Below are 16,587 nucleotides of genomic sequence, written 5' to 3'. Positions count from 1 at the left end.
CTCCTGCTTCCTACCCCTATCTTCATTACATTACATTTGCTTGGGTTTAACTCTAACAACCATTTGTTCGACTTTCCTGCAGCTTGTCCAGGTCTTCTTGAAGCCTCAAGCTGTCCTCCTCTGTCTTAATCCTTCTCATAATTTTGGCGTCGTCAGCAAACATTGAGAGGAATGAGTCTATACCCTCTGGGAGATCATTTACCTATAACAGAAACAGGATAGGTCCAAGTACAGAGCCCTGTGGGACACCACTGGTGACTTCACGCCAGTCTGAGGTCTCACCCCTCACTGTAACTCTCTGCTTCCTATTGTTTAGGTACTCCCTTATCCACTGGAGCGCCCTACCAGTTACTCCTGCCTGTTTCTCCAGCTTATGCATCAACCTTTTATGGGGTACTGTGTCAAAGGCTTTCCTACAGTCCAAAAAAATGCAGTCCGCCCACCCTTCTCTTTCTTGTTTAATTTTTGTCACCTGATCGTAGAATTCTATCAATCCTGTAAGGCAAGATTTACCCTCCCTGAACCCATGTTGATGGGTTGTCACGAAGTCTCTTCTCTCCAGATGTACTCACCTAGTTGTACTCACCTAGTTGTGTTTGCGGGGGTTGAGCTCTGGCTCTTTGGTCCCGCCTCTCAACCGTCAATCAACAGGTGTACAGATTCCTGAGCCTATAGGGCTCTATCATATCTACACTTGAAACTGTGTATGAGTCAGCCTCCACCACATCACCCTTTAATGCATTCCATTTGTCAACCACTCTGACACTAATAAAGTTCTTTCTAATATCTCTGTGCCTCATTTGGGTACTCAGTTTCCACCTGTGTACCCTTGTGCGTGTTCCCCTTGTGTTAAATAGACTGTCTTTATCTACCCTATCAATTCCCTTCAGAATCTTGAATGTGGTGAGCATGTCCCCCCTAACTCTTCTGTCTTCCAGCGAAGTGAGGTTTAATTCCCGTAGTCTCTCCTCGTAGCTCATACCTCTCAGCTCGGGTACTAGTCTGGTGGCAAACCTTTGAACCTTTTCCAGTTTAGTCTTATCCTTGACTAGATATGGACTCCATGCTGGGGTTGCATACTCCAGGATTGGCCTGACATATGTGGTATACAAAGTTCTGAATGGTTCTTTACACAAGTTTCTGAATGCCGTTCGTATGTTGGCCAGCCTGGCATATGCCGCTGATGTTATCCGCTTGATATGTGCTGCAGGAGACAGGTCTGGCATGATATCAACCCCCAAGTCTTTTTCCTTCTCTGACTCCTGAAGAATTTTCTCTCCCAGATGATACCTTGTATCTGGCCTCATGCTCCCTACACCTATCTTCATTACATTACATTTGGTTTGGTTAAACTCTAACAACCATTTGTTCGACCATTCCTTCAGCTTTTCTAGGTCTTCTTGAAGCCTCAAACAGTCCTCTTCTGTTTTAATCCTTCTCATAATTTTAGCATCGTCCGCAAACATTGAGAGAAATGAATCGATACCCTCCGGGAGATCATTTACATATATCAGAAACAAGATAGGACCGAGTACAGAGTCCTGTGGGACTTCACTGGTGACTTCACGCAAATCGGAGGTCTCACCTCTCACCGTAACTCTCTGCTTCCTATTGCTTAGATACTCCCTTATCCACTGGAGCACCTTACCAGCTACACCTGCCTGGCTCTCCAGCTTATGTACCAGCCTCTTATGCGGTACTGAGTCAAAGGCTTTCCGACAATCCATGAAAATGCAGTCCGCCCAGCCCTCTCTTTCTTGCTTAATCTTTGTCACCTGATCGTAGAATTCTATCAAGCCTGTAAGGCAAGATTTACCCTCCCTGATCCCATGTTGGCGATTTGTCACGAAGTCCCTTCTCTCTAGATGTGTTACCAGGTTTTTTCTCACGATCTTCTCCATCACCCTGCATGGTATACAAGTCAAGGACACTGGCCTGTAGTTCAGTGCCTCTTGCCTGTCGCCCTTTTTGTATATTGGGACCACATTCGCCGTCTTCCATATTTCTGGTAAGTCTCCCATCTCCAGTGACTTACTATACACTATGGAGAGCGGCAAGCAAAGTGCCTCTGCACACTCTTTCAGTACCCATGGTGAGATCCCATCTGGACCAAAAGCCTTTCTAACATCCAGATCCAGCAGGTGTCTCTTGACCTCCTCTCTCGTAATTTCGAATTCTTCCAAGGCTGCCTGGTTTACCTCCCTTTCTCCTAGCACAGTGACCTCACCTTGTTCTATTGTGAAGATTTCCTGGAACCTCTTGTTGAGTTCTTCACACACCTCTCTGTCATTCTCTGTATACCTGTCCTCGCCTGTTCGAAGTTTCAATACCTGTTTTTTCACTGCTGTTTTCCTTCTGATGTGACTGTGGAGTAGCTTTGGTTCGGTCTTGGCTTTGTTTGCTATATCATTTTCAAAACTTTTCTCTGCTTCTCTTCTCACCCTGACGTACTCATTCCTGGTTCTCTGGTATCTCTCTCTGCTTTCTGGTGTTCTGTTATTCCGGAAGTTCCTCCACGCCCTTTTGTTCAGTTTCTTCGCTTCCATACATGCCCTATTATACCATAGATTCTTCTGTTGCTTCTCGGATTTTTCCCTTTGGGCCGGGATGAACCTGTTTACTGCCTCCTGACACTTTTGGGTAACATAGTCCATCATACCCTGTACAGACATATCTCTGAGGTCTGAGTCCCAAGGTATTTCACTTAGGAAACTTCTCATCTGTTCATAATTCCCCTTTCGGTATGCCAGCCTTTTGATTCCTAGTTCTTTTTTGGGGGAGATAAGTCCTAGCTCTACCATGTACTCAAAGTTCAATACACTGTGGTCACTCATTCCCAAGGGCGCTTCCATCTTAACTTCCCTTATATCCCACTCATTTAGGGTAAATATCAAATCAAGCATTGCTGGTTCATCTTCTCCTCTCATTCTTGTTGGTTCTTTGATGTGCTGGCTTAGAAAGTTTCTTGTTGCCACGTCCAGCAGCTTAGCTCTCCATGTTTCTGGTCCTCTATGCCTGGTCTCTGGTCTCTGTTCTTCCAATCTATCTTCCCATGGTTGAAGTCTCCCATAATTAGTAGTCCAGATCCATTCCTGCTAGCAACAAAAGCTGCTCTTTCTATTATGTTAATGGTGGCCATGTTGTTTCTATCATATTCCTGTCTAGGTCTTCTGTCATTTGGTGGTGGATTATATATGACTACGACTATAATTTTTTTCCCTCCATTTGTTACAGTACCTGCTATGTAGTCACTGAAACTTTCACAGCCCTGAATATCCATCTCCTCAAAATCCCAGCTTTTTCTTACAGAGCTACACCACCCCCACCTCTTCCTTCCCTCTCTTTCCTCATAACATAATAGTCCTGTGGGAACACTGCGTTTGTTATCGTTTTCGTGATCTTTGTTTCTGTGAGGGCTATTATGTCTGGGTTTTCCTCTAGTACCAGTTCTCCAAGCTCATTTGCTTTATTTGTAATTCCATCTATGTTAGTGTACATCGCTTCGAGGCTCACTTTCTTCTGTCCCTTCTCAAATCGCCTCCTTGGTGAGTGTTCTGCTGGTGGGGGAGGCTGTTCCATGGGTGTGAGGACCTGTGAGGTGGATATCAGGGTCTCAGAGGATACTGGGATGAGGGACGGGGGATCCAGTGATGGGGGAGGGACAGGGAGGGTATGGAGTGAAAGAGGAGGGAGGACGGGAAGGAAAGAGGGTGAGGGAGGACTCGGGAGGAGGGGAGGGGTAGAAGGGTTGGGATTGGGTGTGGGGGGAGGGAGATTTGGCTGAACATTTGAGTGGGGGCAGGGAGGGTTTGGGGTAGGGGGGTTTTCTATGCAGAGGAGGGAGGCGGGGTTGTCCTCCCTTCTGGTGTTACTGGGTAGCTGGTTGTGGGTTCCCCCCTCGCCTCTGGGGGTGTTGTGTTTGGAGCTGTGACTTTCTGGTTTTCCCCTCTCGCCCTGCGCCTCTTCCTTGCTTCTGCCGCCCCGGCTCTCTCCTCCCTTATCATGTCTCTCTGGAGGAATACATTTTTTAATTTTCCCACGTTTTTCAGGGAGCTCTTCCTTGATAGGATCTTCTCCTTTGTGCTCTCGTTTGCAAACACTATCTTTATCATTCGTTCTCGGTCTTTGTTGTACCAGCCTAGCCTGAAAACCTTCTCAATGCTATGCTCAGCCCCTTCCATGTCTAGTGCCTTTAGTACTTCATTCACTGCTGCTTTGCCTTTGTCATTCCACTCTGTCCTATTAGAGCCTTCCTGCTCTTTAATACTCACAGCAACCACTGATCTGTTCCTTTCCAGCAGTTGGCTAGTGGAGCGTGCCGCCTCCTGTGAGGTGGCTGCTTTCATGGCCACCTCCATCACTGCAGTCATTACTTCAGAGTTATTTTTTTTTTTTAGGATTTCCGCAAATGTTGCTTTTATTGTGGCATTCTCATCCAAAAAACTATTACGACCTTCTCCCTGGATGGTTTCTGATTCTCAGCCTCGATACCATTCTCTTTGAGGGCTCTAATCTCCTCCTTTGCTGCTGTCAGCTCTCTTTTCAGGTTGCTTATTTCGTTCTTCATTTCCTGTGTTACTAGGTTTTTTCTCACAATCTTCTCCATCACCTTGCATGGTATACAAGTTAAGGACACTGGCCTGTAGTTCAGTGCCTCTTGTCTGTCACCCTTTTTGTATATTGGTACTACATTAGCAGTCTTCCATATTTCTGGTAGGTCCCCCGTTTCCAGTGACCTACTATACACTATGGAGAGTGGTAGGCAAAGTGCTCCTGCACACTCTTTCAATACCCATGGTGAGATTCCATCCGGCCCAACAGCTTTTCTCACATCCAGCTCCAATAGGTGCTTCTTGACCTCATCTCTTGTAATTTCGAACCTAACCAAGGTCACCTGGTTTGCTGATGCCTCTTCTAGCTCCGCGACATCTCCCTGTTCTATTGTAAAGACCACCTGGAACCTTTTGTTGAGTTCTTCACACACCTCTTTGTCATTCTCTGTGTACCTGTCCTCGCCCACCCTAAGTTTCATCACCTGTTCCTTCACTGTTGTCTTCCTCCTGATGTGACTGTGTAGTAGCTTTGGTTCGGTCTTGGCTTTATTAGCTATATAATTTTCATACCTTTTCTCAGCTGCTCTTCTCACACTGACATACTCGTTCCTGGTTCTCTGGTATCTCTCTCTACTTTCTGGTGTTCTGTTATTACGGAAGTTCCTCCATGCCCTTTTGTTCAGCTCCTTTGCTTTCATATGTTCCTTATTAAACCACGGATTCTTCCTTTGCTTCTCTGTTTTTTCCTGTCGGGCTGGGACAAACCTGCTTACAGCCTCCTGACATTTTTGGGTGACATAGTCCATCATGTCTTGTACGGACTTGGTTCCGAGTTCTGTGTCCCAATGTATATCCCATAGGAATTTATTCATTTCCTCATAGTTTCCCTTTCGGTACGCCAGCCCTTTGGTTCCCAGTTCTTTTTTGGGGGTGATAATTCCCAGCTCAACCAGGTACTCAAAGCTCAATACACTATGATCACTCATTCCCAAGGGGGCATGCAACTTAACTTCCCTTATATCCGACTCATTTAGGGTAAATATCAGATCAAGCAAGGCTGGTTCATCCCCTCCTCTCATTCTTGTCGGTCCCTTGACGTGTTGACTTGGAAAGTTTCTTGTTGCCACATCCAGCAGCTTAGCTCTCCATGTGTCTGGGCCTCCATGTGGGTCTCTGTTCCCCCAATCTATCTTCCCATGGTTGAAGTCTCCCATGATTAGAAGTCTGGATCCGTTCCTGCTAGCCACAGAAGCTGCTCTCTCTATTATATTGATGGTGGCCAAGTTGTTTCTATCATATTCCTGTCTGGGTCTTCTGTCATTCGGTGGGGGGTTATATATGACTACTATTATAATTTTCTGTCCTCCAGTTGCTATGGTTCCTGATATGTAGTCACTGAAACCTTCACAGTTCTGAATTACCATCTCTTCGAAACTCCAACCTTCTCTTAGTAGCAGAGCTACACCACCTCCTCCTCTCCCTTCTCTCTCTTTCCTCACTACATAGTAGCCCTGTGGAAACACTGCGTTTGTTATGATTTTCGTTAACTTTGTTTTTGTGTGTGTGTGTGTGTGTGTGTGTGTGTGTGTGTGTATTCACCTAGTTGTGCTTGCGGAGATTGAGCTCTTCTCTTTGTGGCCACATCTCAACTGTGAATCAATCAATTTTTTCCCACAAACTCCCCCAGGAAGCAGCCTGTAACAGCTGTCTAACTCCCACGTACATATTTACTGCTAGGTAACAGGGGCATCGGGGCGAAAGAAACTTTGGCCGTTTGTTTTTTCGAAGAGTGAGTAAGTGTGTGTATGTGTGTGAGTGAGTGTCTGTGTGTGTTAGTGAGAGAGTGTGAGTGTGTGTGAGACAGTGATTGAGTGTGTGTGTGTGTGAGTGAGTGAGTGAGTGAGTGAGTGAGTGAGTGAGTGTGTACTCACCTAGTTGTGCTTGGGGGGGGGGGGTCGAGCTTTGACTCTTTGGTAACGCCTCTCAACTGTCAATCAACAGGTGTACAGATTCCTGAGCCTACTGGGCACAATTATATCTACATTTGAAACTGTGTATGGAGTCAGCCTCGACCACATCACTTCCTAGTGCATTCCATTTACTAACTACTCTGACACTGAAAAAGTTCTTTCTAATGTCTCTGTGGCTTATTTGGGTAATCAGCTTCTACCTGTGTCCCCTTGTGTGTGTACCACCCGTGTTAAATAATCCATCCTTGTCTACCCTTTCAATTTCCCTGAGAATCTTGTATGTGGTGATAATGTCTTCCCGAGCGCTTCTGTCTTTCTGCGACGTGAGGTGCAGTTCATTCAGCCTTTCCTCGTAACTCATGCTTCTCAGTTCTGGGACTAGCATAGTGGCATACATCTGAACTTTTTCCAGTTTCGTCTTATGCCTGACAAGGTACGGGCTCCAAGCTGGGCCCGCATACTCCAGGATTGGCCTTACATACGTGGTATATAAGATTCTAAAAGATTCCATACACTTGTGTGTTTGTGTGTATTCACCTAGTTGTGTTTGCAGGGGTTGAGCTTTGCTGTTTCGGCCCTCCTCTCAACTGTCAATCAACAGTTTACTAACTACTTTTTTTCCCCACACCTCATACACACACCCCAGGAAGCAGCCCGTGACAGCTGAACAACTCCCAGGTTCCTATTTACTGCTAGGTAACAGGAACATTCAGGGTGAAAGAAACTTTGCCCATTTGTTACTGCCTGGTGATGGAATCGAACCCACGCCACAGAATTTTGAGTCCTTCGTGCTATCCACCAGGCTACCAGGCCCCCTGCCTGGTGGTGTGGGTGGGTGTGGGTGGGTGTGGGTGTGGGTGTGTGTATGTGTGAGAGAGTGTGTGTGTGTGTGTGTGAGTGAGTGAATGAGCGTGTGCGTGAGTGAGTGTGTATGTGTGCGTGAGTGAGTGTGAGTGAGTGTGTATGTGTGCGTGAGTGAGTGAGTGAGTGAGTGAGTGAGCAAGTAAGTACGGTCATAAATTTTAAGATACTTTCCTCTTCATTAACATACTTTTGTTATACATTTATTAACATATGAAGAATATAAATATTACATCTCACATTTATATATGTTAATCAACAGATGCTGGTAGCGGAGCTGAGTCAGTTGCTTTTACTTTTATGATCATTGCAATAAGACATATTTCTGGTGGCAGGTTTTGCAGACGATTCCCTGGGACAAGATCAAGATTCGTCTCCTGTGTGTGGAGTACATACACGTGCCTGAGGGAAGGGCAGGTGTTATTGAGTATATGAATAAACAAGGATACGCTACACTTCGTGACCACGATAATGATATCTGGTTCGGCTGGCCTGATCTCTTGAAAGGTACTATGAAAAAAGTCAGCTAGAATTTCTTTGCTTTTTCCGAGACATGGGGCGACTGCTTTATTCTTGTCAGGTAATACAGTGAATTCGAGTTACTTTAGAGTTCAATAAAATATAATTTGCACTAATTTCTACACTGAAAATATAAATAGTTTAACGATCGATTTCCACGATCTTGGTGTAACTATGTAATTCACTTATGCACAAGCATTACCTGCTTAATGTATTCTACTCACTTTATTATTTATTTGTTACTATTTACTCTTTATAGTACAGAGGCATGAATTAAAATATATTTGTAATACTAATTTTCATTTTGTTTTCACTTGTCATCTACAATTGTATATATATATATATATATATATATATATATATATATATATATATATATATATATATATATATATATATATATATATATATATATATATATATATATATATATATATATATATATATATATATATATATATATATATATATATATGCGAACAAGCCTGAACAATTCCTAATGCTTGTTAGGAATGAACAAGCATTTGTGTTCCTCACGTGTGCCCCAAAGAATGAGGTGATTTGGTAAAATGCTATGCCCAAGATTACTATCCGAGTGCCGGCGGTGGGGTGGTTCAAATAGCCTCGGCTATCACCTCATTATGTCCGGTCGTGATGGTCAAGTGGATTAAGGCGTCTTGTACATACCAGTTGCGTTGCTCCTGGGAGTATGGGTTCGAGTCACTTCTGGGGTGTGAGTTTTCAGTTATATATATATATATATATATATATATATATATATATATATATATATATATATATATATATATATATGTCATACCTAGTAGCCAGAATGCACTTCTCGGCCTACACTGCATAGACCGATTTGCCTAATAAGCCAAGTTTTCCTGAATTAATATATTTTCCCAATTTTTTTTCTTATGAAATGATAAAGCTTCCCATTTCATTATGTATGAGGTATTTTTTTTTATTGGAGTTAAAATTAATGTAGATATATGACCGAACCTAACCAACCCTACCTAACCTAACCTAACCTATCTTTATAGGTTATTTTTGGTTAGGTAGCCGAAAAAGTTAGATTAGGTTAGGTTGGCCAAAAACAATTAATTCATGAAAACTTGGCTTACTAGGCAGATTGGGCCTTGCATAGTAGGCTGAGAAGTGCGTTCTGGCTACTAGGTTCGACATTATATATATATATATATATTATATATATATATATATATATATATATATATATATATATATATATATTGTGACGGTAACGCGTTGGTGTTCGGCTGTTTCAAAAGCTAGGGGTATGGCCTCGTCACATATAGAAACAAAAAAGAGAAAATCTGGAACTTCGTTTGTGGTAAGGTAATGGGAAGACACACAAAACACAAGTAAATTTAACAATGAGATTTTAATTACGTTAGAAAAGCAAAAACATGAATAAAATGGACATATAAATTGTAACATAAAATCAATCAATCAAAATAATAAGAATAATCAAATGGCAAAATGAAAAGTTACGTTAAGACAAGTGAGTAATAACAAGTGAACAATAAACAATGCAAAATATGGGTGCAGGAATATTGGCTTTAAGCTGCCACCTCTCTTAGTACACGTAAGCCAGAGCTTAGTCTACCAACGAGATGTGTTAACTTGTTGAAAGCACTGGATATTCTGAGGCTGTAGGTCGTGGTGGCCCCAGACATCAGGTAGTGTGGCGGTGGAGGAGCAGGTGCGACTGACCACCAGCCAATCAGCGATGAGCAGGCGGCGGACAGGTAGTTTGGTGGTTGAGTGGCGGAGGCGGAGCAGGTGTTCCTGATGCTGAATACGTTTGCTCTCTGGCAAACCTTGGAGTTGTACTTGTTGGATATTTCTTCCATATTAGTTGTATAGGGATGTATAGCGACGAATTTAGGAGGGAAGAGCAGGCTCAATCTCTTGAAGGAGATTATCGTCACAACTCTCCCCCGAAGCCTGCGGTTCTGGAAGAAGTACGTCGTTATGTGGTGGAGTAATAGATGGAGTCGCTTCTACTTCATAAACTCTGGAGAGGGCATCGGCTATGATGTTGTCAGAACCCTTGATATAGCGGATCTCCAGGTTGAAATCTTGTAAATACAAAGCCCATCGTAGAAGACGCTGGTTAGTGAATTGGGCTTGATGTAGGAAGTGGAGAGGGTTGTGGTCTGAGAAGATGGTTGTAGACCTGGCGCCTTGTAGATACGGAGCGAAGTGTTGGAGGTTCAGGACGATGGATAGTAGCTCCTTTTCAATAGTGCTGTAGTTCCTCTGGTGTGGTTTCAATTTGTAGCTGTAGTAGCTGACAGGTAGAACCTCCTCGCCTCGTTGTTGCGTCAGGACACCACCAACGCCGATACCACTGGCGTCGACATGCAGGACGAAAGGCTTGGTGATATCTGGCGAGGCGAGAATGGGATTAGAACAGAGGAGGAATTTGAGTTGTTCGAAAGCAACGGTTTGCTGCATGGTCCACTTATATCGTTGCTTGGGACTGGTTAATAGGATTAGAGGTGTGGCGACTGTACTGAAATTTCTCACAAACCTACGGTAGTAGGAGGCAAGACCAAGGAAGCGCAGGAGCTGCTTCCTGGTTGTAGGCTGTGGATACTGTTGGATGGCTTGAGTGTGTGAATCTAACGGAGCTAGGCTGCCACTCCCAATTACATGACCCAGATAACGCACTTTACCTTTCGCGAAGGTGGACTTGCCCAGGTTGATGGTGAGGCCGGCTGTCAGGAGCTTGGAGAACAGACGTCGCAGCTGGAGCAGATGTTCACTCCAGGTGTTGGATGCTACGACGATATCATCCAGGTAGGCGTATGTGTTATCCAAGCCCTGGATGACACGGTTGACAGCTCTCTGAAAGGTGGCCGGGGCATTACATAGTCCGAAAGGAAGGCGTTCATATCTGAAAAGTCCAAAAGGAGTGATAAAGGCAGATATCTCTTTAGCTCGCTCCGTTAGACACACTTGATAGTACCCCTTCAGCAAGTCCACTTGGGACAAGTACTGGGCATTACCAATGGCGTCAAGGATGTCATCTATCCTTGGCAAGGGGTAAGCATCCTTGACTGTTACGTTATTTAGTTTACGATAGTCAGTACATAACCTTACCTTACCTTGGGGTTTGGGCACCAAGATACAGGGTGAGGCCCAGGGGGACTCACAAGGTGTAGCCAGTCCATGATCCAAGAGGTACTGCACCTCAGCACGCATGCCTTCCTTCTTGCTCGGGCTGATTCGGTAGAAGGGTTGACGAATCGGCCGGGTGTCGGGGAGCAGTTGGATGTCGTGCTGGGTAACATTACACTCTTGGGGGCCATCTCGGAACAACTCCTGATGTTCTCTGAAGATCTTGACAAGAGGTGCACTATGATTATCCTGAAAGTATTTGGGAAGATCATTAAGGATTTCGGAATTAGAAAAAGCCGACTCCTTGTCAGTGCTTTTGGGAGGAGAAGCTGGGAAGGTCTCACTGTGGATGTAGGGTTCTGTGAAGGTAGAATAGTTTATCATGACAGTGGGAGGAGTACCATTATATTGCTTCAGGAGGTTGACGTGGCATAGCTGGGTCTTCCGCCGCCTATCTGGAGTCTCGAGAACGTAGTTATGGTTGTTTCTGCACTCCTTGATGCGGTAGGGTCCTGAAAACCTGTTTTGTAAAGGAGAACCTGGGATAGGGAAGTATGCTAGCACGAAGTCTCCCGGCTTAAATTTTCTTACTTTGCTGGTCTGGTCGTAATGAGTCTTCATCCTCTCCTGGGCTTTCAATAGATTATCATGGGCAAAACGGTGGACTCTCTCTAGAATGTGTTGAAGGTTTTGAAGAAACTGGGGTAGAACATTCTGATGCTCACTGAAGGTGGCATCTCGGAGAGAGTCTTTGAAAGCCTTAAGGGGAGTACGGCACTTACGGCCGTAGAGCATCTCATAAGGAGATACTCCTAGGGACTCATTGGGAAGACTTCTGTAAATACACATTATCAAATGAATTTGCTTATCCCAATCCTTAGAGGTTTCACTACAAAACTTTTTCAAGAGTGCTTTGATAGTCTGATGACTACGCTCAAGAGAACCCTGTGAAGCAGGATGATAGGGGCTGGACAATACCTGTTTGATGTTGAACTCCTCCAGTGTCCTTTTGAAGAGATCACTGGTGAAGTTGGTACCACAGTCGCTCTGAATCTCCCTGGGAAATCCGTATTGAGTGAAGATCTTCAATAGATGCTTTACAACCGTAGCAGCCGTGATGTTCTTCACTGGAACTGCTATGGGAAATCTGGTGGTAGGACACAGGATGGTTAAGATATAGGCGTTACCTGAACTGGTCCGAGGTAAAGGACCAACACAGTCTATTATAAGTCTGTGGAAAGTTCCGCAGGCACCTGTATGGGAATCAGTGGCGCTCTGGGAATGGAGATGTTCGGTTTGCCTGCCATCTGACATGTATGACACTGTTTTACGTACTGTTTGACGCTATTTACCATACCTGGCCAGTAGTAGTCTTGACGAATTCCATGGTAAGTCTTGTTAAATCCGTAGTGGGAGAGTGCTCCATGGGCCAGGTGTAGAATAGTGGGCCGCAGGCTAGTAGGAATCACAAGTTGTTCGATGTTGGCCCAATCGTCCTCCTCCTTCAGTTTACTGGGTCTATATCTGCGGTAGAGCAAGTCGTTCTCTAGGAAGAACCCAGGAATACTGTCGGGTTGAGTCTCAGCCTGGAAAAACAATGGTGTTAAGGTAAGATCTTCCCTCTGCAACTTACGGAACTCCAACTTGGCCAGATGCGGGGGTAGTTTCTGAGGGTCTTGAGGGACAGCGGTAGCAGTAGAGTCAGCTGGCTGTGGTCGTGCGGCTTGTGCACGAGTGGTCACTAGAACCGGAGGAGAAACTTCATCACTCTCTTGAACCTCTGCTGGAACATACTCTAATATAGGGTTAATTGGCACAGAGGTACACACCTGGGGTTTGTCCATGACGATCAGGTTGGTCGGTTGCAGGTCTTCTGCCAAGTCGTTGCCTAGGAGAAGTTGCACTCCAGGCATAGGAAAAGGCTTTTCCCTGACGGCGACTTGGACTTCTCCGTTCACGTAGGGACAATCCAGGTGGACTCTGGCGAGAGGATAAGGAGTGGTAGCAGTGAGGTCAGTGATGAAGACAGTTTCTCCGGTGTAGGCGATGTTGGGCGCAGCCGACTTCAAGATGATCGATTGAAGAGCCGCTGTGTCCCTCAAGATCTTCAATTTGAAACGTCCCTCCGGATTTGAACCGTTGGCAGAGACAGTTCCAGTATACAGGTGGTTACTGAAAAGAGAAAGATCATTAACATTAACACCAACATTCATCACAGGCTTACCGGACTTAGGAGGAGTTGGTTTGGGTTTCTGTGTGTCAGTGGTTCCTTTGTATTGAGACTTAACACACTTGTCTATGGTATGTCCATAGAGTCTACAATACTTGCAGTACAATTGCGAGCCAGCTTGATCGGTGTTCACTTTCTCGTAACTGTACCACGACTTCTTACTGGAGGATGGTTCGGGTGTCAGCCGGTGGATGAGGCTGTAAGTGTCAGCCGACTTAGCACACTTCAGGTAGTCGGTTTCTTCTTTATCTGCTAAGTATAGACGGACAGAAGGCGGCACACGCCTCAAGAATTCTTCAACTAGCATCAGGTTGACGAGTTCTGTAAAAGTAGAGACATGTGCTGCTTCCAGCCATTTCATGAAATATCTCCGTTTTGTGTTAGCAAACTCGAGGAAGGTAGTGGTACTTGCCTTCAGGTGGTCACGGAATTTCCTTCGATAACTTTCTATGGAGAGGAGGTAGGCGTCCAACACTGCTTGTTTCAGAGTCTGGTAGTCATTCTCAGACGCCAAAGTACTGAGTGTGACTGCAGCTCTACCTGTAAGATGGACTCTGAGAAGTGTGGCCCATTGGTCGACAGGCCAACTGAGTTGATTAGCAAGGGTTTCAAAGGTGGTACAAAACACATCAACTTCTGCTTCTACAAAGGATGGCATTAACTTACTTGCATGTGATATATTAAAACTGATGGGAAGATTGGCAGTAGCTTGCTGGCGTTGAGCGAGGTGTGAGGTTTCCAACGTGAATTCTCGTTGACGACACTCTAGAGCCAGAGTCGCTTGTTGCTTGTCATGTTCGCGTTGCATCTCCAACTCGCGTTGTTTTGTTTCAAGCTGTACTCGTTCCCGCTCACGGAGTAGTGCAACCTCATGTTCCTGGAGGGCGATGTCACGTTCGTGTTCTTCTTTCTTCAAGACAGCTTCACGTTCTTTGAGGGCGATTTCACGTTCTTGTTCTTCCCTTCGTATGGCAGCTGCTCGTTCTTGTTGTTCGAGGGCTTCCCTTTGCTGCTCACGTTCAATCTTGGCCAGCTCTAGTTTGAGTTTCATCGTTGCCAAATCAGTTTTATCTGCAATATAGTAAGTTTCATGAGTTTCAGAGTCTATCTTACCTTGCTCTAAATAGTGATCCAGCAACAGGTTGTGTATGTCATTTTTGTTGGCTTGGTAGGGAACTTCTAGTTGATACTCATGTGCAAGAGTTTGTAATTCAGTCCTCTTGGCACGACTTAAAGTCCCTATTTCACCTGCTGGATTTGCACGGAAAGCTTGGAGATGAAACATGGTGAAATTAGCAAATAAATGTACAACGAATATACCGTTATATAGTGAATGTCAGAAACAGGACAACATGGCAACTGGTACCTATCCTGTGGAATCTTTAACAATTAAAGTTAAGTACAAGATGTTAAATGATTAATTTAAATCAAAGGCGCAGGAAATCTTGTACCCGGTACTCATGTAAGAGGATAAGGGCAAGAAAATCCTACTAAACAAATGAAACAGAGTTTCGAAAACAAATGAAATAGTTAATTGCCTCAAAAGTAAAATTGGTACTCCAAGGATGTAGGCATACCTTGCCGAGTCTCTATAGGACATAAGCAAGTCTTTCCTACTGAAATTAATATGATACTTACAGAATTAGCGAACTTTTGTGCTCTGAAAAAGTAAGCTAATTCCCTACCGTTGTATGTATCATCATCTCTGACTGACGTGTAGGGGTGCGAGGTGTCAACTGGTGACGAGAACTGTTGCTGAGGTCCCAATTCAGCAACTAAAGTTCGAGCTAGAGGAACTATGGCCCTCTTTGTCCTCCTACAGTCAGATTGCAGAAGATTAGGTGCACTTGACCCGGGGCAGACCACAGTACCAGGGTACCAATATGATGATCTGTCAAAAATGAGAAATATCCAAGGGACAAAAGATGGTAAACACAAGTAATAACACGGAGGGAGAGATGACCAATTAAGAGTATGACTGCGGCCTACAGTCACCACGTAATCCAAAGTTGTCTCACCTTCACCATATGCTACTCTCGTAATGCACAATACACTCCGCACCATATAAAAAATAAAATTGAATATGAAAAATAGTAAAACTACGTTACCAAAGTTAAATACGCTTACCATAAATTACTACTTGGCACCAGTACCTGAATGAAGCTCCTAGGACAGGCCCCCACTTAATATGTGACGGTAACGCGTTGGCGTTCGGCTGTTTCAAAAGCTAGGGGTATGGCCTCGTCGCATATAGAAACAAAAAAGAGAAAATCTGGAACTTCGTCTGTGGTAAGGTAATGGGAAGACACACAAAACACAAGTAAATTTAACAATGAGATTTTAATTACGTTAGAAAAGCAAAAACATGAATAAAATGGACATATAAATTGTAACATAAAATCAATCAATCAAAATAATAAGAATAATCAAATGGCAAAATGAAAAGTTACGTTAAGACAAGTGAGTAATAACAAGTGAACAATAAACAATGCAAACTATGGGTGCAGGAATATTGGCTTTAAGCTGCCACCTCTCTTAGTACACGTAAGCCAGAGCTTAGTCTGCCAACGAGACGTGTTAACTTGTTGAAAGCACTGGATATTCTGAGGCTGTAGGTCGTGGTGGCCCCAGACATCAGGTAGTGTGTCGGTGGAGGAGCAGGTGCGAGTGACCACCAGCCAATCAGCGATGAGCAGGCGACGGACAGGTAGTTTGGTGGTTCGAGTGGCGGAGGCGGAGCAGGTGTTCCTGGTGCTGAATACGTTTGCTCTCTGGCAAACCTTGGAGTTGTACTTGTTGGATATTTCTTCCATATTAGTTGTATAGGGATGTATAGCGACGAACTTAGGAGGGAAGAGCAGGCTCAATCTCTTGAAGGAGATTATCGTCACAATATATATATATATATATATATATATATATATATATATATATATATATATATATATATATACATATATATATATATATGTATATATATACATATATATATATATATGTATATATATACATATATACATATATATATATATATATATAGATATATATATATCTATATATATATATATATATATATATATATATATATATATATATATATATATGTATATATATACATATATATATATATATATATATATATATATATATATATATATATATATATATATATATATATATATATATATATATATATATATATATATATATATATATATACGTATATATATACATATATACATATATATATATATATATATATATATATATATATATATATATATATATATATATATATATATAT

The 16,587-nt window shown here is 43.4% G+C and overlaps 1 protein-coding gene across 1 annotated transcript in view; it reads left to right on the top strand.

Moving 5' to 3' along the window:
* Positions 1 to 8,205, top strand: part of LOC138367388 (protein Star-like) — a 107,857-nt gene extending 99,652 nt beyond the window's left edge. The window contains exon 6 of the mRNA XM_069329027.1: positions 7,720 to 8,205. Within this exon, the coding sequence (XP_069185128.1) occupies positions 7,720 to 7,914 (195 nt within the window). The 3' untranslated portion in view covers positions 7,915 to 8,205. The remainder of the gene's footprint in view (positions 1 to 7,719) is intronic.
* The last annotated feature ends 8,382 nt before the right edge of the window (positions 8,206 to 16,587 follow it).

This window comes from Procambarus clarkii, chromosome 3, assembly GCF_040958095.1.
Source record: "Procambarus clarkii isolate CNS0578487 chromosome 3, FALCON_Pclarkii_2.0, whole genome shotgun sequence".
NCBI classification, from domain to species: domain Eukaryota; kingdom Metazoa; phylum Arthropoda; class Malacostraca; order Decapoda; family Cambaridae; genus Procambarus; species Procambarus clarkii.
The sequence above is the reverse complement of the archived record's forward strand: the minus strand, read 5'-3'. Positions and strand labels throughout refer to the sequence as shown.